This window comes from Alligator sinensis, unplaced genomic scaffold (genome assembly GCF_000455745.1).
Source record: "Alligator sinensis unplaced genomic scaffold, ASM45574v1 scaffold1757_1, whole genome shotgun sequence".
NCBI classification, from domain to species: Eukaryota; Metazoa; Chordata; order Crocodylia; family Alligatoridae; genus Alligator; species Alligator sinensis.
In genome coordinates, this window is record NW_005843192.1 from 158,667 (window position 1) to 182,361 (window position 23,695).

The 23,695-nt window shown below is 54.5% G+C and overlaps 1 protein-coding gene across 1 annotated transcript in view; it reads right to left on the reverse strand.

The window, feature by feature from the left end:
- Positions 1-23,498, reverse strand: part of OTOF (otoferlin) — a 151,907-nt gene extending 128,409 nt beyond the window's left edge. The window contains exons 1-2 of the mRNA XM_014526912.1: positions 23,489-23,498; positions 18,078-18,136 (exon numbers count right to left, since the gene is read on the reverse strand). Of these exons, the coding sequence (XP_014382398.1) occupies positions 18,078-18,136; positions 23,489-23,498 (69 nt within the window). The remainder of the gene's footprint in view (positions 1-18,077; positions 18,137-23,488) is intronic.
- Positions 23,499-23,695: the final 197 nt, after the last annotated feature.

The window sequence follows — 23,695 nt, forward strand, 5'->3', positions numbered from 1 at the left end:
ATCGAAGCTGCCAATACTGGCTACAAACCGTCCAATCTGCATGGCATCCCTGGCTACCTGGGCCCGCGCGCAGGGCCGGGTCTTCCCCCCCCTGCCCAGGTGACCAGAGCATCGCCTCCCAGGCGCCAGGCTTTTGTCTGCAGACAAGGAGCGAGATCCCTGCTGTGAGAGATTCAACAGCAGCCTCTCAGGCTGGCTGAGACAGATCTCTGGAGAGGGGCACCGACGGGGCATTTCTGCCACAATCTCCATCACTGGAAGTTTTCAAGAGCAGGCTGGAAAACCACTGGGCCTGACTGGTTCAGACAGGAGGCTGGACGAGGTGGACTCCTGAGCATCCTCCCAGCCTTATTTCCCTTTGCTCCTGCTCTATCCATACTTGTTGCAATAGAAGACGCCCTGCTCTGCAGCTGCCTGCCCCAAAACCTGTCGACCTGAAGGGAACTCCCTGCTTTGTCCCCTTCCCATGCATACGGCTTATTATTACGTGTCTGTCTTGGGAGTGGGGCAAAAAATTCCCCAATTGAGTATCTAGAATGGGCCTGCCCTGTGGCAAGGTGGACCCATGGCACTAAAGGGGTGAAAATCACTCTACAGCCACAGAAAGGAAAGATGCAGACATCCTAGGGATGCTAGGTCTCATCTCTCTCACATCCGGGCAGCAACAGTAGGGAGAAAACCTTTCTGAGAAGCGCTGGTTTTAATTGTTACGGATGTGCCATTCTGGTGAGGCCTGAAAGCACCATTATAATAATCTCATTAATCTCCTCTGTGATCCAGGTGCCAGGGGTATCCCCAGTAGCTCCTGCATGTGGTTGAAGCGGTGTGTATCTTTTAGAAGTGCTAGGGAGGTGATCCATCACCTCCGCGGTAATTGGTTCAATGAGTCATTATTACCTGGCTGTTAAAGACATTGTGCCTTATTCCTAGCTTTACTTCACTAAACTTCTTCTTCCAGCCACTTGATCTTACTCTGTCTTGGTCTGCCAGACTAAAAAGCCCTCGACAGTCAGCTAGGTAGCCAGACTTGGATAGCATCCATGTTAGGCTGAAATCAGGCAGAAGGCAGGGAAAGGTGGCACCTTAGAGACTAACTGGTTTAAAGAGGCATAAGCAAGGGTGGCACTTTAGAGACTAACTGGTTTAAAGGGGCACAAGCTTTTGTAGGTGATAGCCGACCTCCCCAGATGCTAAGTGGGCTGTCGCCTATGGAAGACGATGCCACTTTCAGCATCTAAGGAGACAGGCGGACAGACCTCTCCTACATCGTGAACCTGCAGCTCGGCAAGGAGATCCTCCCGAAAAGGGCAAATGTATTTCCTTGGTGCAAGCCTTTGCAACAAGGCAACTAGGGCTCATGCTGGAACCTGCATGTGGCTATTTGGCTTCCTCAAAGGAAGCGTCTGCATCCGTTCTCCGCAGGCGAGAGTGAAACCCATGAGGCTGTTGCTAAATGGCTATTGCATGTGATTATTCCTGGTCGTTGTGCTGCGTTGGGGTTGGAGTCCCGATGAGCCACATGCTGCAGGCATTTGAAGGAAAATGCAGGCCCCTGGGTGAAGGCCCTGACTAGTTATTAGCAAAAAGCTGTCACAAGTGAGTGTAACAACCACTGAGGAGGAGGAAGGGGGCAGACGTGAGAACGAGTCTGTGTATGCTGCATGGAGCCAGGCTCCCTTGCCCTGCACGTGGAGCTCACAACGTGCTAAAAGCACCGTGCCTGGGCTGTGAAATGCACTGCGTAAGCACATTGCAAATATAGTTTCTGCTCCTTCTGGTGAAGTTAATTGTGGGTCACCGGGGAAATAAGACAGCATTTGTGTAACTCTTCCCTTTGCAAGGAGGGTGTCCTTCCTCGCCACGCCGGCTGTATCTGCAGGACGCTGCATGTCATGTCATCAACAGCAGTCCTGCGCAGTCGAGGATGCTTGTCTTCCATGATTGTCTTCTCAGGGGGTCCAAAGATGCTTAATGAGGCCGATCCGGGATAGACGGACTCTGTTGCAATTAGGGCACGTGTTTCCACCTGCTGTGGGTGGTGCTGGATTCTTGATTTAATCCCTGCAGCCGACTCTCCCTCCATTTGGGGCGGTCCTGGATGACCGTCTCCCACGAGTTGATGCCGACGTTGCATCTTTCCAAGTTGGCTGACACTACACCTCTCTGAGCTTCCCAACCAAACACAGATTCGAGTTGTATTTCCGCATTGCCTCTGGAAGGTGGAAGACCGCTCGCTAGCATTGCACAGATCCCAACAGCCCGTCCATCAAAAGCCACAGCAGCAAGAGGCCACCGGAGAAAACACTCCCGCACCACCGAGCGATGCAGCCAGGCCCCAGGACTGACCCTACCAGAACGAGCTGTCCTGTGCAAGTTGCTCCAAAAAACCATCCCTGGGCTCCTGAGCTCCCAAAAGAGACCCATAACCGGGGCGGTGTGAATTATTTCTAAACACCTGCAGACGTCCCCGAGCCATTGGTGCAGGGAGCTCACAACACATCTGCTTTGCCACCCAACTGTCTGCAGGCGAGGACGAGGTCATTGTCAGGAGGTCAAAGCAGGACCAGCCCCAGCTACATCATCCCAGCCGAGGATGGAGATCTCACAACCTCTCTGGGTGACCTGCTTTACTACCCCTCTTATGAGAAATCATGGCCCTGGGAGCATCCCTCAGCCAGGCCTTCCCCAGGAGAGACTGGACGGTGCTACGGATCGTGGGAAGAGCAATTGGGAAAGCAAACTGCTCAGAGACTCAACCATATGCATGAGAGTTGGAGTCCATCTGTCGCTGCTGGGCAGATGGCAGAGGGTGTGTGTGTGTGTGTGCAAGTGTGTGTGTGCAATCCCACATCTATTGACTGCAGGGCTCTTGCCTCTCCAAAGCATCTTGGCTGTCTCTGTCTGGCAACTCCTACTTTCTTACGTGACTACCATGCTCTCTTTTTCTCCCCCCTTGTTGCCTTCTCTCTCCCCATCGGGAGCAGGGCGCCCGTGCCCTGAGCTCCTGCCCACGCCATCCCCATAACGCAGGCTGAGATAAACGAGTGAAATCTCATCCACGACCCAGTCGCGCCCTGCTAGGAGCTCATAGGAGATTGCTATTGCTCTTTCAATGCAGAGGATTCTCAACAAAGGTGATTCCCCTGCCCAAGAGAGAAATGTCCTACTAACACGGATTAATAATGCATCCCCTTTGCCAGCTTCGGCATCACAGGCCGGGTCTTTTAAGGCCGGGTGTCGCGCAGCCTGCGTCGCTCAGCAGTACAAGGTAGATGCAAAAAAAAAAGTTGTTTCTTTGCTGAGTAGCTGCCGACAATTGTTCCCAAGGCTTTGCAGAAGGGAGAGGGAAGGGGCTGGCTGGCTTACAGAAGCATGGTTTGGAGAAAGCCTTAAACTGGGAGGAGCAGGCGGCCAAAGCGCGCCGCTCAAGGCGGTTCTTGCACTGTGTGCGGGACCTCCGCCTAACCCAGGTGGTGTCCCGTCCCTCCAGAGGTAGCGCCTTGCTTGACCTGGTCTTAGCAACAGGGGACGATCTCATGGGGGGCCTGCGGGTGCACAATGACCTGGGAGATAGGGACCGTCACTTGGTAGAGCTCACAATCCAGCAAAGGGTGGGAAAAGTATCCAGCGAGGCTAAAGCATTAGACTTCAGAAGGGCCAACTTTAGTAAACTTAGACGACTAGTTAGTGAGGCGGCTGAACTCAAGAGCATTGACCAAATGTGGGTCCAGGTGGGTTGGAGGTTTCTCAAGGGAGTGATCCTTGGGGCACTAAAGGAGTCTATCCCCTTATGCAGGAAAGGGGATAAAAAAAAAAAAAGCCCCCTTGGCTGAACAGGGAGCTTCAGGAAAGACTGGGGGCAAAGAGAGATGTACAGGCAGTGGAAGCGGGGGGAGCCACCAAAGAGGCATACACCGGCCTGGCATGCTATTGCAGGGAGTCAGGCAGGCAGGGCAAGGCAGGGCTGGAGCTTAGGCTGGCTACAACAATCAAGGACAATGAAAAGTCCTTCTACAGACACCTAGTGAGCAAAAAGAAACTGCAGGACAAATCAAGTCAGTTGGTGGTTGATGCAGACAAAAAGGCAGTGCTCTTCAATGAGGTCTTCGCTTCGGTATTGCTAAGTACCAGCCAAGACAATCCCCCACCTTGAGCATAGACGGATGTCCAGGAGGCACCAGATCGCCAAAGGTTAGTGTTGACTTCAAGAGCACTTGGAGGGGCTGGATGGGTACAAGTCAGCCGGCCCGGCCGACCCCCATCCACCGGTGCTGAAGCCAGTGTCATTGCTGAGCCGCTGGCATGGCTGTTTAAGCTCTCGTGGTGCTCCTGACAGGTCCCCGAGGACTGGAAAAGGGTCAACATGGTGCCCATTATTAAGAAGGGGAGAAGGGATGAGCTGGGTAACTTCAGGCCAGTCAGTCTTACCTCTATCCCTGGGAAAACACTGGAAAAAATCATCAAAGAGCGTATTTGTGCAGGCCCAGCAGGGGAAACGATGAGGAGAGGAAACCAAAACGGGTTCATCATGGGCAGATCCTGCCCGACAAACCTTATAGCTTTTTACGGCCAGGTCACACGCTGCCCTGACACAGGAGTGGAGGCCGATGTCATCTACCTGGATTTTAGGAAGGCTTTTGACACAGTTTCGCATCCTATTCTCATAGGGAAGCTAACGGGCCGTGGAGTGGACGCCTACACGGTCAGGGCGTGGCAACTGGCTCAGGGACCGCACCAGAGAGCGGTGGTGGACGGGTCAGTCTTGGCCTGGAAGGAGGTGGGCAGTGGAGTCCTGCACGGGTTCAGTCCTCGGACCAGTGTTATTTAATATCTTCATCAGCGATTTGGACGAGGGTGTGCAGAGCACCCTCTCCAAGTTTGCAGATGACACCAAGTTATGGGGCAAAGATAACACACAACAGGGCAGGGAGCAGATTCAGGCCGACCTGGACAGGTTGGATCAACGGGCAGAACGTAATAGGATTAGCAGATGCATGCCCAACAGAGCGAGGGAGGTGATGCTCCCCCTCTACGCGGCGCTGGTCAGGCCGCGGTTGGAGTGCTGTGTCCAGTTTTGGGCGCCGCACTTCAGGAGGGACACGGAGGATCTGGAGAGGGTCCAGAGGAAGCCACCCACATTGATTAGTGGTCTCCATGAAAGACCCTACGAGGGGAGGTTGAGGGATCTGGATCTCTTCAGCCTATACAGAAGACGGCTGAGGGGAGCTCTTGTAGCCACCTGTAAGTTTATCAGGGGAGGACAGCAGGGAATTGGAGATGCGCTGTTTAGCAGAGCGCCCCAGGGAGTAACTAGGAATAACGGGTGCAAACTAGTGGAGAGTAGATTCGGGTTAGACATTAGGAAGACATTTTTCACAGTAAGGGTGGCCAGAGTCTGGGACGGGCTGCAGGAGGGGTGGTGCTGTCACCTAGCTCGGAGGTCTTCAGGAAGAGGCTTGACAGTCACCTGGCTGGGGTTGTCTGACCTCAGTCCTCTTTCCTGCCAGGGGCAGGGGGTCGGACACGATGATCCAACTCCACAGTCTATGAAACTATGGGCAAGGTCAAATGGTGCTGACTTGACCTGCCTCACAGCGATGTCTGGCCTTAGGCAGGTGTCGCTGGAAGGTCTCCAAGAGAAACAGCCTGAACCCCATTTTCGAGTTGGGAAATGAAGGCTTCTACCACACATCCAAATGAAAGCTGGATAGAAACCAGCTACAAAGCTGTTACACATTTTCAAGCACTAACGTTGCAGCTGGGCGGCCATATTTATGGCAAGATAATTGCTTTGCCAGTCTACGTTGACTGCAAATTAATTGCACGGTGTATGTAACGTGGCAGGGGCTCAAGACACAGAGCAGGGAACAGAACCCAGGTGTCCTGCCCCCTGCTTCGGTGCCCTCGATCTACCGGGCCACATGGCACCTAAATGAGCGTGCCCACATTTAAGGGGTGATCGCTAGTGACCTGGTGTGAGGTTGGGGTCTCAGGCCAGCTCCCGGGGAGTTCACACCTGTTTGCAGGGGCTGGTATTCACATTGCTCTTGGCACTCAATAGCAGCAATGCTGGCAGCTCCAGCAAGGAGGTTAAGACCTGAGCAGACCCCTGAGATTCAAGCTGAGATAGCGAAGATGTGTTCATGACCATACATGTGCAGCAACCCCCTTTAATGATTGGCCTAGCAAGAAATAACAGCTCACTACTGCTACCAGCACCAGCACTCAGAGGGTGCATCTACACATGCATTTACTGCACAGTTTTTAGGTCGGTGTCTACACATGCAGGCATTACAGTGCAGTATTGCTGTGTGTGGACGAACAGTGTTACTGCACAGTAAGGCGTCTACACATGCCTTACTGTGCAATAACTAATCGGGCATAAATTTGCTACGTGCATCATGCAGGAAGCAAATGTACGCCCACATTGGTGTACTTCACCATAGTTAGTGCACAGCACGGGCATGCACGTGTAGCCACGTGCCCGCACTGTGCTGTACTTTTTGGTTACTGTGCAGTAGATGCGTCCAAATTGAACACCTGTGGTTTGAGGCTGTGGCAGGGCAGACTGCATCACGATGTGCTGCTGGGTTTGTAAGGGGCTGGCTGGAGAAGCCAGTCTAATAGCAGTTCCTATTGCAGCCGATGAGAAACCAGGCTCAGAGAGGGGATGCGGCTTATTCCAAGGGCAAATGTACATCCTGGGCCGTCAGCACATGGCCTGCATGCGACCTCTTGTCCTGGCCCAGTTTGGAGTCCACTCCCCATGGCTCACCAGCAATAGGTCTGGGGGGAATTTCACCCACAGGAGACCAATGGCCTGAAATCCACCTCTGCCTCCTCATCCTATGCTTAGATGATTGACCGGCCCTACCGTCCTCCTTGCAAGCTGCTTTCCCCTCCCAGCCAGTCCAGCCAGCTCCATCACAACCTTCATTATAAAGCAGCTTGGATGCCTGGCCTGTCTTTCGTCTGAGAGGTGACCAGCAGCTTATATCCAAGGTGGCTGAGCCCGGGGACCTCCACAGCCCACCCAGGCCTCAAATCACATCCCCCAAACCATCCTAGGACCGAGCGCGCTGTCATGCATCCCTTTGTGAGATGCTTGCGGCACGGTGCGGCGGGATCGGGGGCAGTGCCGATGTCCCCAGCAGGTACGGCATTGCTGACCCTCAGAAAAACCTCTGGGAATTGCAAACTTTGGTCTGCACTGAGCAGCGTCTCACCGTGGCACCGGTCTAAAAGCTGCAATCCTGGTTCGGGTGTGACATCTGGTGCTATGTCAGGGTTGACAAAGAGTTTAGATCATGGATTTGCATAGGATGGTGTGCTAATGACTTAACAGAACATTTGTCAGGCTTAGATTTTGATTTCCCACCAACAGAAAGGCAGATTCAGCATTGCACCAGGACAGCTCTAAATGTGCCTTTCCCTGCATTATGCAATGTTTCTGCATTAGAAGAACCTGGAGTATGAAGACAATTTCCTAGAGCTCCAGCCCTGGAAACAGTCTCTTTAATCGCTTTGCCCACGACCCGTGGAGTTTTTCATCTCGGCAGCAGCGGGCGGTAAGCAGGAAGCAGCTTGAAGGTATAATGGGCTGTTTTCTTTAGCAGCCCGCCCCCGGAGCAGGCACACAGCTCTCTCTTCGGGAGCCGCAGGTGAGCGCGGGTGCGGGGTGCGGGGTGGGGGTGACGGAGAGTGGAAAGAGCCGGCTGGTGATTAGAGGCAGGTGGGAATAGCTCTTGCTCTGTCATTTTACTTCTCCAGGAAGATGGTCACAAGGCAAGGAAACCTCTGTCACACTTTGGAGGCTGGCTTGGGGTCTGGCATCCCGAGAAGCTCGGCTGGGGGCACGGTGCAGGGGGTATACCACGTGGCCAGGCGTGTTATTGAGACCCCCTCCTCATCCTGGGTAGACAAAAGCATTGCCATACTCAGCCAGTCCCAAGGCCCATCTACCCCAGTAGCTTGACTGTCGAATCATGGAAATCCTAGAGAAATCAGGGCTGGAAGGAAGCTCTGGAAGTCACATCTAGTCCAACCCCTGCTTGAGTCAGGATCAGTCCTGTGTAAACCAGCCCGTACAAATCCAGTGTCTAACTTCTAAGTAAAACTAACCATACAATCATAAAAAAATGAGGGTTGAAGGGAGCTCAGGAGGTCTCATCTAGTCCAACCCCTGCTCCAAGCAGGACCAGCCCCAACTCCATCATCCCTGCCAAGGCTTTGTCTTAAAATCCTCCAAGGATGGAGACTGCACCACCGCTCTAGGGAGCCTGGTCCAGTGCTTCACCACCCTCCTCATGGGAAACTTTTTCCTAATATCCAACCTCAGCTTCCCTTGCTGCAACTTCCCTTGCTTCAAGACTTCCCTTGCTGCAACTTGAGCCCATTGCTCCTTCTCCTGACAACAAATAGAAGTTTCTTTATAGGAAGAAAACAGGCAAAAGGACATGTGTCGAGTGCCCTGCCAGGCCCTGCTTGTCACCAGCCACCCTGGAGTGAGGGACCTCCTGCTACACTCCATCTCTGCGCACAACCCGTCACTGGTGTAACAGGCCTGGGCACGGCGTGCAGACAGACGCACATACCAGCGACGCCAACATGCAGGTAACCTCACAGCACCGAACTGAAGTGTCTTCACCGCGGGGTTAAGTCCTGCGATTACCCAACATGCCCAAGTTGCAGCAAGGGAAGTGGAGGTTGGAGATTAGGAAAAACTTTCTCACTAGGAGGGCGGTAAACCACTGGAACAAGTGATCTTGAGAGGTGCTGGTGTCTCCATCCTTGGGGGGTTTTAAGGCCTCAGCTGGGATGATGTAGTTGGGGCTGGTCCTGCTTGGAGCAGGGGGTTGGACTAGATGTGACCTCCCAAGGTGCCTTCAGCCCTTGTTGTCTATGCCGGTGTTTCTGACTCACACTACCTAGCCCATCAGGGCCATGTGGGTATGGGGGTGGGCATGGGGGGCATAGGGCCAGTCCCCTTTACCTGCTAACGCAGTCCGTGCCGCCTGCGTGCTCACTTGCTGCCTGGAGTTTGTCCCCTGAGCAAGGCTGGCTCCAGGCAGATCCCGATGGACTCCACCGGGGACACAGAGGGTCTCCGTGCCGGATGCACAGCGCACGAGACCTTCCCCGAGGTGGATCAGGAGGAGGCTCGTTAGCACCTGGAGCAGCGAAGCATGCAGGAAAGCGAGCACTGTGCAGCAGTCGGTGCAGCGTGCATGTACCCATTCCCCCTGGCATAGGCTAGCACCGCAGCCCTCTCCACCTTGCTGCCCCCGGGTCGGTAGAGAAGAGGCCCCCGGAAAGCTTCCCAGCCGAACCATGAAACCCAGCCCAGCTGCTCCCAGCAAGCTGCTGTAAAATAAGGTTGGGGTTGCCTGGCAACCACAAGGATGCCTGATCCGGAGAGGATGCCTGGGCAGAACTGGTCCGTTCAGATCTGCCAAATCGCTACCTCACCGATCGCTACCTCACCGGGGAAAAAAAAAGGGAATAGCTCCGAACCAGCGTGCCCACGTCTCGGCCAGCATCACGTCCAGCTCGGGGATCGGGCTGCCGGCACCCTGGAGAGGCAGCCAGGCTCGTTGAAGACCCAGGCAGGGTCCTGCCCCGTACAAAATACAGCAGCAATGGGAGGGACGTTGGCCCCTCTTTACCTGCGGCAGGTTCAGGTGTGATGCCTTGTGTTTGACAATAGTTTTGTGAAGAGTTTAGAGGTCCGCTCCAGCCCAATTTCTCTAAGCTAAGCAGAGGGGAGGTCAAACTGCTCAGCTTGGGAGAGAAAAAACAGCTCTGAGACCTCCCCGTGCTCCACGCTGAATCTCACACTGATTAATTGATGTTGCCGCTAAAGGAGACCTGGCAGCAGCGCAGATCCCAGCAGGGGCTGGAGCTCCTCTGAGATGCCAGGCCAGGCCAGTGCTGTGACCCAAACATGGGAAGCAAGATCGGGTGATGTCTGTCCATCCTCACCCCTCGCAATTTGCCCTGGAGTTTCACTGCAGCCGGGGGCTCCCCTCAGCCCGAGCACCCAAGGCTGACCACAGGCCACCAAACCCTGTCACGGGTCTGCAACAAGTCATGCCTGGGTTGTGCTGGGCTGGGCTGGGCATCGTCTTCAGGCTCAGTGTGTCTGCTCTCCAAGTCCAACCCAAGGCAGCGTGGGGAGAGGGAACCCTATGGAGCAGCCCCATGCACCGGTGCAGGCTGGGGGCAGCAGCTCTGCAGAAAAGGGCCTGGGGGGACAGGGAGGTTTTGAAGACCCGGGTAGACAAATCCTTGGCTGGGATGATGTCGGTGGGGCTGGTCCTGCTTGGAGCAGGGGGTTGGACTAGATGTGACCTCCCGAGGTCCCTTCAACACTCATTTTTTATTGTTTTCTGAATCTATTTCCAGACCATGGGGTGGTGGTGGGAGGGAGCTCCTGTTCAGCCTGGGAACATTTAGTGTATCAGGGATGTGCCAGGATCCCACGGCCGGAAGAGTTGTCTGCAGTCCAGCCCAGGTTGCACTGTCCTAACCCAGCCCAAACAGGGCTTTCCCTGTTGACCCCCCAGTGCTAACAGTGGGGGAGGATGGAAACCTGAACTGACCCTTCGCTATGCTGGACCCACCTGCGGGTACGACCTGTACAGCATCCCCACAGCTGCACTGGTGTATCCCACCCTGCACTGGACCACGACTCAGTTTCCCCACTAGCTGGGGCAGGTCCCCACGAGCGATTGCGGGTCTCTCCTCTTTCACTGGCTGATCTGAACAGCGCAGACGAGGAGCCAGGGTCTCTGCTGCCTCCTCTGAGCAGGGTCCTGGGAGCTGGAATTGCAAGAATTACCCTGGGTGGCATTGTAGGTGCTGGGGCACCGGCGGTAGGGTCTGGGAACCAGGCTGCAGGAGACAGTGAGTGCCTTTGCTTCTCTGTCCCTGGAGCATGTCCACATCTGGGTCCGGCTGCGCTCGGTGCTGCATATGTGAGCAGCAGGATGAGACACAAAGACTTGATCGGAAAGTGAGTGGCGTGGAGGAAGGCTTGCTCCCGCCCTGTGTTGAGCAGAGATGCACCCGGCGCTGGACCCAGGCCCTTCATCATCTCCGTGCAATGCCTCACCCAGGTCAACCTGTCTTTCTGGTGCCGACAGCTTCGGTGGCACCCCGCCGGACTCCCGTGGGACCCGGGCCACAAAACCGAGCCCTGTAAAGCGCGACCCCTGCATGACTGAATCCCCACCCTTGCATTCAATCCCACATCTCCATCGTCTTCAGGATGCAGCCAAGGAGCCTGCTTCCTGCACAGGAACAGCCAGGGGCTTCTCTTCCCGGAGCTCCAGCTTCGCATCATTTGTTAAGTGATGAATTCAAAAAAAAAAATGCAAACTTCTTCGGGGCACCATAAGTGCGGGCCGGGGGCGGCTGGCTTCTTATTAGCTGGGAGCCGAATGCAATCAGCTCTACCGCTCCATTGTCCCAGACTCCGAGATGAGACTGAGCCTCCCCTCGCCGCCCCCGTGTCCCATCTCGCTGCACAGTGCTGTGCACAAGGGGCGGGATGCCTCCCTGCAGGGGAAGAGCGCTGGCGTCACGGTGCGGCGGCAAAGCCGGGGGCCTGGCAGCTGGCAGCCGGCTTCCCGCGCTCCTTCTTCTCGGGGCCGTGCTGTTTCAGCTCTGCGGAGGGGAGTCGTTCCTCCGGTTCATGAATTATGAACGTTGCCCTGATGCCAGATGCTGGTTTGAAAGCAGCCCCCGCGAGGCTGAAAGGAGAGGTTGGCCTTTCCTCACCATGGGGCATTAAAAGGAGCCCAGGAGCCCAGGAGGGAAGGACACAGCAAGGGTCTCTGCCAGTGCAAGCAGCGCTTGTCCTAGTGGGGTAACAGCCCAAGCAAAGGGTTTCCACTGCACCCCTGGGGAGATTTCCCCACTTAGGGATGGCCTTTTTGATTCAGTGCAGTGGTGGCCGCTGTCCTGCCAACGCCCCTTGCCTTTGCTCTGCCCATGTCCCTAAGGCTTGACTGTGTCACCCCCTTCTGTCCCCATCTTTCTCTTTCTAGGTACCATATCCAAACAGGACGTTGGTGAGCATGATCTTCCACAGATCTCTTCTCTTTGAAGCATCTACCATTGCAAGCATTGAAACATTCATCCATTGAGATAGACTCCTGACATAAGTCAACCCCTGTCTTTACCCCACAGAAACGGTACTGCAATGCAAGGTGATGGTGAGGGGAGAAAAGCAGGGCTGGAAGGGACGGGTCCCAATTGAAGACATCAGCAGAGAGCTCCAGCACTCGTGCCCTGCCTGGAAAGTGCTCTTATGGGTTGTAGACGTGTCAGAAGAGATCACCTCTCCCCCTCTCTGCTCCCACGTAGTCCTCTCTTCTTCGAGCGGGTGTCCAAAAGCTTCCGGAGAAGCCAGATTTGCACAGCATTGGCCTGGAGGATGCCTGGCTTTAAAAGGGGCAGAGCCCACGACACCCCCGGAGCAGTAGATTTGGGATGGAGTCCCAGAGGGGTTGCCTTGAGGATGTAGGGGGGTGGAAAGCAAAGCACTGTGGGATACTGGTAGGGTTGATCGGTGAAGTACTGCAATGTTATCCCTCTTCTAGCCCAGCTCATTTATGACAGACTGGCCTAAACCACGTCGCCTTCGCCTTTTATCCCCTCTGAAGGCCCTTGCCAAGCAAGGACACTTGTCCATGCATCGCACCTTGCAACATTGCCAGGTCCCTTGTGATAGGGCTACAGGGATGCTCTCAGGGCCCTGCTACACATTCAAATGAAAGCTGGATGGAAACCAGCTATAAAGTCATTACACATTTCCAAGCACTAAATTCACAGCGGGCAGCTCTTTTTGTAGCTGGGCGGCCATTTTTCTGGTGCAATCATTACTTTGTACACGTGGCCCGTCTGAAAGGTATTGCAGGGTTAACCAGTTAGTGGCCTGATACACGTAACGTCTGGCAGAGGTCTCAGAGCTGGAGCAACAGCTTGCGTGCAACCTGTACCTGAGCTGGAGGAGGGCTGAGCTGGGCCCCAAACGCCAGCCGGACAAGGAACGGCATGATCTCCGGAGGTCTTGGTCCTGGCTAGGTAGCCCGGAGGTTGTAGATAAAGCTTCTGTGCTAGAAACCTTACATAATACCCGCTCTGCCCTGCATCGCAGGCTGGGGAGGGAGAGACTCGCTGCAGCCCTGGTTCGTCCCTGCTGCCTGCAGTTTCCTTTGCATCCAGGATTCATTGCCGTGCTGCACAAATTGTGCCCCTCCGCTCTCCTCGCCCCTCTCACTGCATCGCGACAGAGAAGCGTAAAGACCCGGTGGACGGACCCGTCTCCCCCTGCCCGTTCCTGCTGCCGCTGCACACAATACCCAGTCATTACGGCGGATAAAATGAGGCACCCAGGCGTGACGCTGCTGGCACGCACGCAGCCCACCGAAGGAACTGTATCCCTGCATCGGCTGGCAGGGCTGTTTATTAACTCACCGCTGGATTTAAATAGAAGAGCTGCTCCCAGGCCGGAGGCCTGCAGCCCTGGAGGCTCATATGATTCAGTGTGGTCCAATAAAAGAGATCACCCTAAAAAAGCCTTGCCTTGAGGCGTGCCACTTATTACAACAATACAATGAGTAACATGCAATGCTTTAAAAAGTCCAAATATGCTATCATCGTCTGCTCGGTGTGTGAGAGCAGTCCTACAGCTCCGGCGTGGCCAGAGATCTCCGAGAAAATTACCAAGAGGGAGAAAGTAGTGTCCGCTCTGCTTGTACAGGGGTGCAAGTGCCACAGGCAGTCCTAGACGAGGGTGGGAAGGGAGCTCAGGAGGTCACATCTAGTCCAGCCCCTGCTCCAAGCAGCACCAACCCCAACTACGTCATCCCAGCCAGGGTTTTGTCAAGCCAGGCAGAAAAACCTCCCAGGATGGAGACCCCAACACCTCACTGGGGAGCCTGTCCCAGTGCTTCACCACCCTCCTAGTGAGAAAGTGTTTCCTAATATCCAACCTCAACTTCCCTTGCTGCAGCTTGAGCCCATTGCTCCTTCTCCTGCCATCTGCCCGCACTGAGACCAGCCCAGCTCCATCCTCTTTGCAGCCCCCCTGCAGGGAGGTGAAGGCTGCTATTCAATCCCCCTCGGTCTTCTCTTCTGCAGACTAAACCAGCCCATTTCCCTCAGCCTCTCCTCCCCAGTCCTGTCCCCCAGCCCCACAACCATTTTCATTGCCCTCCGCTGGACTCTCTCCAATGTCTCCACATCCTTTCTGCAGTGGGGGGCCCACATCTGGATACAGGACTCCAGATGTGGCCTCCTCAGTGCAGAATAGAGGGGAAGAAACACTCTCCTAGATCTGCTGGCAACGCTCCTCCCAATGCAGCCCAGGATGCCTGTATCCTTCCTGGCACCATGGACACACTGCTGGCTCCTGTCCAGCTTCTTGTCCCCTGTCCCCCCAGGCCCTTTTCTGCAGAGCTGCTGCCCAGCCCGTCACCCCCAGCCTGCACCGATGCATGGCACTACATGGGGCCTGCAGTCCCCAGCAACACACTCCCTGCATCGGTGCTCAGGGCTGCGTTACAGTCATCTGCAGGGATCTCTTCCCCAAGCCCCCAAGACAGGCAGTCTCCTGGCTCCCAGCCCTGTGCCCTGTACTTGGAATCCCCTTCTCCTTCGCACTCATCAACCAGAGGTTTCAAAAGACCACTTATTTTTTTAAGGATGATTTCTTCATTTTTCCATCTTTCCTACGTTCCCCCAGAATTCTTGCTCTTGATGAAGACTGGAAACAAAGCAAAAATCGGAGAAAGAAATCTACCTGCGGTGCTTTGAACCCAAACCTGCAGGTTTGTTACTAAAAATTGTTTTGGATTTTTTTTTCTTCTTCCAGTTGTGGCTTCCACTTGCTGATCCAGAAAAAGAGGAGAATCTTCGACAAAAGGGGGTATGGGAGGAAACACTGCTGTTCTGAAGGAGAGGTCCCATGAGGTTAAACAGGCTTCGGTGCAAACACATCAGCAATCCCTGTCCCAGAGGAAGCTGTCTCCCAAAGACAAGGGGATGCCTGGCTGGAGACCCAGAAGGGGTCAGCTTTGTCCCTGCTTCTGCTACCTACCTGCCTTGCAGCCTTGGGCAAGTCATTTTGCTCCTTTTCTGCTACTGAGGTATAGAGGTTAAAGCCATGAGCTTGCAATGATCTGGCCCCCTGCACTGAGCCTGGGAGACTCCTGTGAGCCACGAGCCTGCCCCAAAGTCGGTGCTTCTCCTGGTACGCAGGTCTCAGGTAGCTCGGGTCCGTACCCTACCAGAGCATCGCTCACTGCTGCACAGCCATGTGCCCCATGCATGCCACCAGCCTACGCAGAAAAGGGGAGCATTATTCTCTCCAGCTGATGGAAACTGAGGCACAGAAGGACTAAAACAGCCACATCATACACCACATTTATCTGCACTCAAGTGGACTTAGCTGCTTAAATGCAACCCCATTCTCACCAGCCCCAGTCCCTGGAAATCCACTAACTTATCTAACCTCTGACATGCCACCACCTCAGCCCTAAGACTAAGGCACACAAAGCAGCAAGTGGGAGAGGGAACCATCCATCTGATGCATTAGCAAGGGGGTTGCAAAGAGGATGGAGCTGGGCTGGTCTCAGTGGGGGCAGATGACAGAAGAAAAAAAGCAATGGGCTCAAGCTGCAGCAAGGAAAGTTGAGGTTGGATATTAGAAAAAGCTTTCTCACTAGGAGGGTGGTGAAGCACTGGAACAGGCTCCCCAGAGAGGTGGTGCAGTCTCCATCCTTGGAGGTTTTGAAGACCTGGCTAGACAAAGCCTCCACTGGGATGATGTAGTTGGGGCTGGTCCTGCTTGGAGCAGGGGGATGGACTAGCTGTGACCTCCTGAGGTCCCTTCAACCCTCGTTTTCTAGGATTATGTGATTTCTGGGACTTGGGCAGGGTGGAACAAGATTGCACTTAGATGCCTGCATCCATCTTAGATGCCTAAAACGTGAGGTCGGATGCAGACCCAGAGTAACGCAGAGGCAAACTAGGCACATGCCTAGGGCCCTAAGTGAAGAAGAGGTACAGCTGTGCGTATTGTACATTTGATCATTATTCAGTGAGGAAAAGGAATATAAATATACAGTTTTAAGTAGGGGCTCACTAAAGGATTCGTCCAGCTTTGGTAAGATCTGACCCAGAGCCGGGATTAAAACTATAGAAATCCCATGTTAAGATAGACCCTCGACACTGCAGCCCCAGGATCCCTCTCTTAGCTGTAAGGATCCTTTAACTAGTCAGAGAGCCGCTTTCACACGCGGCATCTGACATAAACCCAGGGCTGTTCGTGACAGGGGGTTGAGCTCAAGGAGGGCAAAAGAGTTCAAAGATGTATCTCCCCCACGCTGCTCTCTTCCCCCTCGGCTCCTCATGCCCCAGCCCACGCGGAGGGTTTATCCCCTGCGTGCGATGCAAAGCAAAGGGAACACCTGTTCTCTTGTGAACACACATTTCCAGCGTGCCGCCTCTCTTCCCCGCCTGCGCGTGGATGCATTGTCTCGCGCTCAGAAACATCCCGGTGACAACAGCTTAAGGAGCAAAGGGCCTTGCACACACACCCACCACCTCCTAGAAATGCAAGCGCTCGGCAGCATGCTTTCCGACCCCGGAGATGAGAGTTGAAGGTCAATCGTTATCTCCCAAAGAGAAAGGCGTTTACATTTACGCCGGCGATGGCAGCGAGATGGGCAGTGCCGGGAGTAGGCTGGGCATTGGGGAATTTGCACCGAGAAACTTTAATTGCAGAAAGAAAAGCAGCTCCCGAGCTAACGGTCTGAGGGAGGAAACCAGTGGGGCTGGAAGGGATTGCAAAAATCTGGTATCGATGGAAACATCCCTCCTGACATTTCAGCGCAAGAAAATAAATATCTGGCTGCTGCTGTGAAGCATTCCCCGAATACCCCAGCATCGATCCGGCCAGACACTGCGAGCCCAGATGCTGATCCTCGCTGAAGACTTGAAGCCGAAGTCGAGCTGCCTGGTTTCATATTGGGATGCCAAGTGAGCAGAGGGGGAGAGAATAAAGTAGCCCCAAGTGGCGAGAAGTGGATTTAGAAACCCTGTTGTAATGCCTTTCGCTTGTCCCGTGAACCGCCGGATAAACCGTGGGACTCGCCACCCCGAGACACCGTCGGGGCTGACTTCTCCACCAGATGGGACGTTTCCACGGGGAGCGAGAATATACGCCATCCCTAAAGGGCTTCTTGGGGAACCTCTCCCTGGAGGTTGTCAGCAGCAGGACCCCGAGCAAGGCAATGAATAGGGTTGATCCAACTTTGCAATCCCATGTGCATGGCCTCGGGGGCAGCGGGAAGGGGATGTGCCCATCAAGGCAATCCCAGAGTCTCCTTGCTCAAACCCTGACGGTCTCACCCACCTGCTTCTTGTCCCCTCTCTTTATTCTCCTCCCTCTGCAGCACTAAAACCCCTGGGACCTTGCACCCCTTGCTCATGATGGCAAGCAGAGCCCAGATGAGCCCCTCGGGGGGACGTGGAGCCGTGCCCGTGTGTTAGTGCAGCGCCCGGTGCCTTTAGGGCGCCGACCTCATCTTAATGAGATACACAGATGCTAATTTGAAGGCCTCAGGCTCCCATGTCTGTTGGCAATGCATGGGTAAATCTAAGCGAGAACCAGGAGTCAGAAGATTATATCACGGCCACTGTCCTGAAATCCAACCTCAGGGTCATGTTGAGCACGGGGAGAGCTGGCCACCACCAAATAAATCAACCCTGGTTTAAATTCTTCATTTATAGCTTTTTTTCTCTGTCTCTCTGCTGTACTTTTCTGCCCCCAGCACTAATTATCCCCCCAGCAAAACCCTCTTACACTCCTGGGATGAAGCTAATAGATCCCATGTGATCGGACCTGACTGGGGATCAGCAAGAATAGCTCTGCCTCTCTGCGTAGGTGTAACTTAATATCCTGGCTACAGCTACAGAGATTAACACCTTTTTTTTTTGTATGTTGGAAGTAGACAAAAATATAGTTAAGTAACAAAGGGAAGGATTTAAAAGCAAACCACTCTTACCTCGTCAAACTTGGCTTCATCCTCGCAGTTCTCGATCACGCGGGTGTAGAAGGAGAGGCCTGGGCAAAGCAAAGAGGAGAGGAAAAGAGACGTGTTACTTTCCACGCAAGGAAAGAAATGTTAGCAGGGTGGGGAGGATGGCAGGAGCTGTCCTGAACCCCAAAGCACCATTGCAGGAGACCAGAGTTGGATGCAAACAGTTATGAGCCGTCGTCGGTGCTCTGACCACGGAGGGGCTGTGCAAGCATGTGTGGATACGGTGTATGAGCGAGTGTGCAGTGGGTGTGCATGCATGCGGGTGTGTTCCCAGCAAGGGTCTGGCGTGAGCGTGCAACTGTACAGACAGCCTGTCTACACAGGAGCACTCAAGGAAACGAATCTGAATTAATCCAATGGGTGAATTTGCAGGGGATTTATTACACAGCCATTCAGCAGTTGCTCAACTTTCACGGGACCTCAGCGTCACCGAGCTGAACTGAGTTTGGAAGTGAAGGATGCTGATTCTGGCCTGAAAGCATTGAGCACCCAGGGGCCAGGATGGGCAAGGGATTCACACACGCAGATTACAAACCCTAAAAGCAGAAGGTTGTCACATCGAGTCCAACCCCTCTGCGGCACTGCAAGCTACAGGGAATTGTATTCGAGGACTGGCACCAACAAAATGCAGCCACCTCTGGGGAGGAAACCAGCCCCAAATGCAGCCACCTCTGGGGGTGGCTCAAAGCAAGCGTTCACAATGCGGAGATCATCAGAGCCCAGAGAGATGACGGGGGGCATCTGGGCTCCTAAAGTGGAATTGCCAAGGCATGCTATGATGCCAGAGAAAGCAGGCTGGGTCCCCTGCTCCTCTCAAGTCTTGCAATCCATGGGGCTTAGCATAGCTAAAGCAGGCCAGGATTAAGTCTTCCAGCTGTGCGTGGCTTCCCATGCCACGTGACTAGATGCCTTTGGCAGATGTGCCCACGCACCGACCTTTCACATTGGTGCAGTGCAGGGTGTGAAATCCATGCCCCGGGGAAATGCCTTCCCCACCCTGCCACCAAACCCACAGCCCCTGCTAGGAGCGATGCTGCGACCGTCTGGAGGTGCCCTATCCCACCTCGGGCACAAGGCACTGAACAAAGTCTTCCTGAATGGTTGCAAAAGAGGAATAAGAGAGACACGGTGGATGCGGACAGAGGGAAGGAAGCAATGAGATGGTGCCTGACAAAGCCGGTTGCACAGAACGGCATCCTCTCTGCTGGGCTGAGATATCAGGAGCAGACACCTCTCTCTGCTTTAGCCAGCAGGCCAAGGTCCCATGCCCCCCCGGGCTTTCTACTTGGAAGGCAAATCTTCCGCAGAGCCCTGGGGTATTCCTGGTACCGAGTTTGGGTGCAAAAAGCAGTGCAAAAGCAGTGCTCACTTCCTAAGGGCTGCAGACCTCCAGTGGGGAACGGGACCAGGGCTGGGCTCAGGAGAGGACGATGCGCATGCCATGCCCAAGCCCGCCGACACCGAATCGTGGCTGCATGTACAAACCAGGCACCCCTCCAGAGACACAACACTCACCTACGTGCATTGCACACCCAAGGGCCAGAGATTCAGGCATCCCTCCAAAAGCATTGCCCTGGGCAGGTTTTCCCTCCTTTGCAAACACAAGCCTCATTTCTCATGTGAACGTGCCGGCTTCCCCTTCCAGCGATAAAAGCACAGTGCCGGACAGGAGGAGACAGGGACGGACAGAGATGGATAAGACCAAGGGGCCAGAGAGACCTGCTTCCAGAGGAGGACAGTGCCCCACGCTTCAGAGAAACCCCCCCGGTAATCAAGGCTGGACCAGCTCGGGATCTGCATATGCCAGTTTTTTGCACAACAGACGAATTAAACACAAACAAAATGGGGAAAAAAGTGATTTTTTCCCCCCTAACTGAAGCCAACAACTCATTAGTTTTTACCCGTCTAAAAACAATCATTTGGCTGACCTACAAAACCCTCTCCCAAAGCAGAATCAGAGCGTTGAGCTCTGAATAAGATGAAATGTCACTTTTTTGATTCTTGGGAGGAAAAGGAAAGCTCACTTTACAGTCAAAAGCAATCAGCAGATTCAGCCCACATTGAGAAGCAGAGAAATATCCGTCTCATCCTAAGAGCAGCCTGAAAAGTCCCCCTCCTACCTACACCTAGGTTAGAGATATCCCAAAAATCAAATCCGAAAGATGCTGGGCTGCAAGAGTCACATCCAACGCAACCCCTGCTTGAAGCAGGAGCAGCCCTGTGCAAACCAGCCCAGACAACCATCATCTAATAAACACTACATCAGCCGACCGTCAGCTCCGACACGCGCAGACTTCACACCCGAACCTGCCACAGGTAAAGCAGGGCCGCCAGTGTTCAGACAGCATGTGTCCCTGCTCCCGAGGACAGGGTCCTTTGCTTCCTCGAGACCTTAACACCCTGCAGAGATGTCCCTCCCCATAGAAATACCCCCTTCTGATTCTTGCCCCGTTCTTTTCTGCAACTATATCTTGCGGCCGTGATTTCCCCGGGGTAACTGCATCCTGTGGACCTGAAGCCTGGGTCTTTGTACCCTCCAAAGGGGTATTTACCCAAGAGCCAAGGGGGTAGCGAGGCTGCCACTGCCTCGTGCAGACGCACGTGGAGCTGAAGCAATAATCTGCTATGAACGTGGGTCTCAGAGCATTTTCTCTCTCTGATTTGATCTGTCGTTCGGCATTTCCAAACATGCCGTTACCCAGCTGCAGTTTACCCAAGCAGAAGGCAGCCCCTTATCAGCCAGGAGGCAAAATCAGGCATTACTTATACCAGTGATGATGACAGCCAGGAAGGAGATATATATATATATATATATATATATATATCTCCTTCCTGGCTGTCATCATCACTGGTAGATTCCCCCAACATCCAGCAGCTTTGATTTTTGTGGGTCTACAAACACGCGTCACCGTGAGTCCCTGGGGGGAGAAGCGGAGGAAGGCAAACAGTGAGCACGGAGAGCGCTGGAGGACACGGAGAAAGGATCATCTTTTGCAAAACATCTCAGAGGAGCTGAGCAGGCGGGCCCGCAGCGCCCTTTCTTCCAGCAACGATCGGCTCGTTTATCGGTGGGAGATGCTGCAGAGGGCTTGTACGTCCACGGACGGGGTCACGTTTCTAGCACTTGGGGTCAAACACTGATCAGAGAGGGGTGTCTGGGAGAGGGAGCGAAGGCTGCTATCAAATCCCCCCTCCGTCTTCTCTTTTCTGCTCTAGACTAAGTCACTTCCATGCATCTGGGCCGTGGATGTGCCTTATATTGGGATCCAAAACGGACAGGCAGGCAGCCCTTCTCCGGGAGCTACAAGCTGCCATCTAAGCCTCACAATAGTAAAGGAGAGGACAGAAACCTGTCACCCCAACTATGTCACGACATCCCACGGTCCTCAAGTGCTACATGGTCACGTCACCCCTGATGGAGCAACGTGGGCGTGAGGCTGCAGCTGGGAGAGTCCCCTTTACTGCAACCGAGAGGGGGCTTTGACCCAGATTTCTGCCTACAGTCACAGGCGTTCAGAGGCTTTGAGGTGTCGACACAGTCAGGGGTCTCCGGAGGAATGGGTGCACACACAAAAAACCTCTGACCATGAGGCCACTCGTGTAGCACGTAATCACCTGCATCCATGTACAGGTAGCCACAGGACGGAGATCAGAGGAGCATGTCCATGTTCCTGAAGGTTACTAAGGGCTACCAGTAACTCCCGGGGTGCTCGGGTACCAAGAGGGCGAATGAAGTGTAGTTGCCTAAACAGGCCCAAAGACTCATGAGTTCAACCAGCCCCACAGGGTGCGTCTACACATGCACTTTAATGTGCATTACCCTATCTTAATGCACATTAAAGTGTCACAAAGAACCACAGGTGCATCTACACATGCATTAAGGCACTTCAATTAATGCGCATTCAATCTACTGCCTCCATTGCGAGGTACTCGGAAAATGTGCATTAGCCTATATTAATGCACTCCTTTACTCCCCTCTGCTCTGGTCCCGGGATAAAATCCCACCGAGGTGCAGGTGTATCACTGGCGTGGTCAGGCAGCACAGGTGATTTATATTTGGACAGCAAATCCCTTTCCCCATAGGAGCATTATGCTGCTAAAAGCATATTTTTTAATTGCATCTGCCCTGGTGAGATGAGGTCGCGCCACTTCAGTGACGCTGCCGAGGTCTCGGTGGATGCAGCTGTGTGTGGACAAAGCCAGGCAGAGTCCCAGGTCTCCTGCGGATGCGTTGTCCCAAGCAACTTGGTCCAGGACACGCGTGTCCTGTCTACACACTGCTGGGAGAGGACAGAAAGGGGGACCTCGTGATCCCGATTCCTGACTCCCAGGCCTGTGATCCAATCACTGGGACACGTCTGTATGCAACCCCACCTGGTATTTGCACTGGTACCAGCTAGGCTGCTAGCAGCACGTTGTGATCGGAGAACCGGCCGGTTGTGACACAGGATTACAACTTTACCGCAGCAAGTCTAGCGCTCCGGGGTCCCCGGAGTCTAACGAGGGGTGCTTGGAGTCTAACGAGGCTGAAAGCTCCTAATTCACGTCCTGCCGGGGCTGACTCGACCCTGGCTTTCCCCACCGCGTGGGGCCCCGTCATTTAGGCGTGTGTCGTGAAGATCCCACAGGGATGGGCTTGATTTTCCCCAGATAAAATTTCCCACAGAGTCGCAGCACACAGGACCGCAGGGGGTCCCAGGCCATCCAGCCCGGCCCCTACCCCAGTGCTGACCCCCCTTGCTCTGCCCCAAAGCCGGATGCCCCTTGCCCTGAGACCCTTGGCCCCTGGCTGCACCCATTTCACAGGTGGGGAAAACCCGAGGCAGCCCCTGAAGCCCGTAGATCCTTTGACCCTGCCTGTGTCCATTTCACAGGTGGGGAAAACCACGGTGCCCCGTGAAGTCCATAAACCCATTGCCCCTGCCTGCCTCCATTTCACAGGTGGGGAAAACTAAGATGCCCCGTGAAGTCCATAAACCCATTGCCCCTGCTTGCCTCCATTTAATGGGTGTGGAAAACTGAGATATCCCATGAAGTTTGTAAACCCATTGCCCCTGCATGCACCCCTTTCACAGGTGGGGAAATCAAGGCAGTCCATGAAACCCATCAACCCATTGCCCCTGCCTGCACCCCTTTCACAGGTGAGGAAAACCGAAGTGCTCCACGAAGCCCTTTGCCCCTGCATGCACCCCTTCCACAGGTGGGGAAACTGAGGTGCTCCCTGAAGCCCATGCAACCTTTGCCCCTGCCTGCACCCCTTTGACAAGGGGGGGGGGGACCGAGGCACCCCACAAAGCCCTTCGCCCCTTCCCCCTGCCTGCACCCACTCCACATACGGGGAAACCAGGGAGTGCCCCGAAGCCCCCAAACCTTACCTGCATCCATTTCACAGGTGGGGAAAACCGAGGCACCTCCCGAAGCCCACAGACCCTTTGCCCCTGCTTGCACCCTTTTCACCCAAAGCCGCTGCATCCCTCTCGCCGCAGCCCCGTTGCAGGACACCGCAGCCCTGCGCCCCCCTGGCTGCGCCCATTTCGCGGGTGCGGCAAACCGAGGAAGCCCCCGCAGCCCCTACCTCTGAA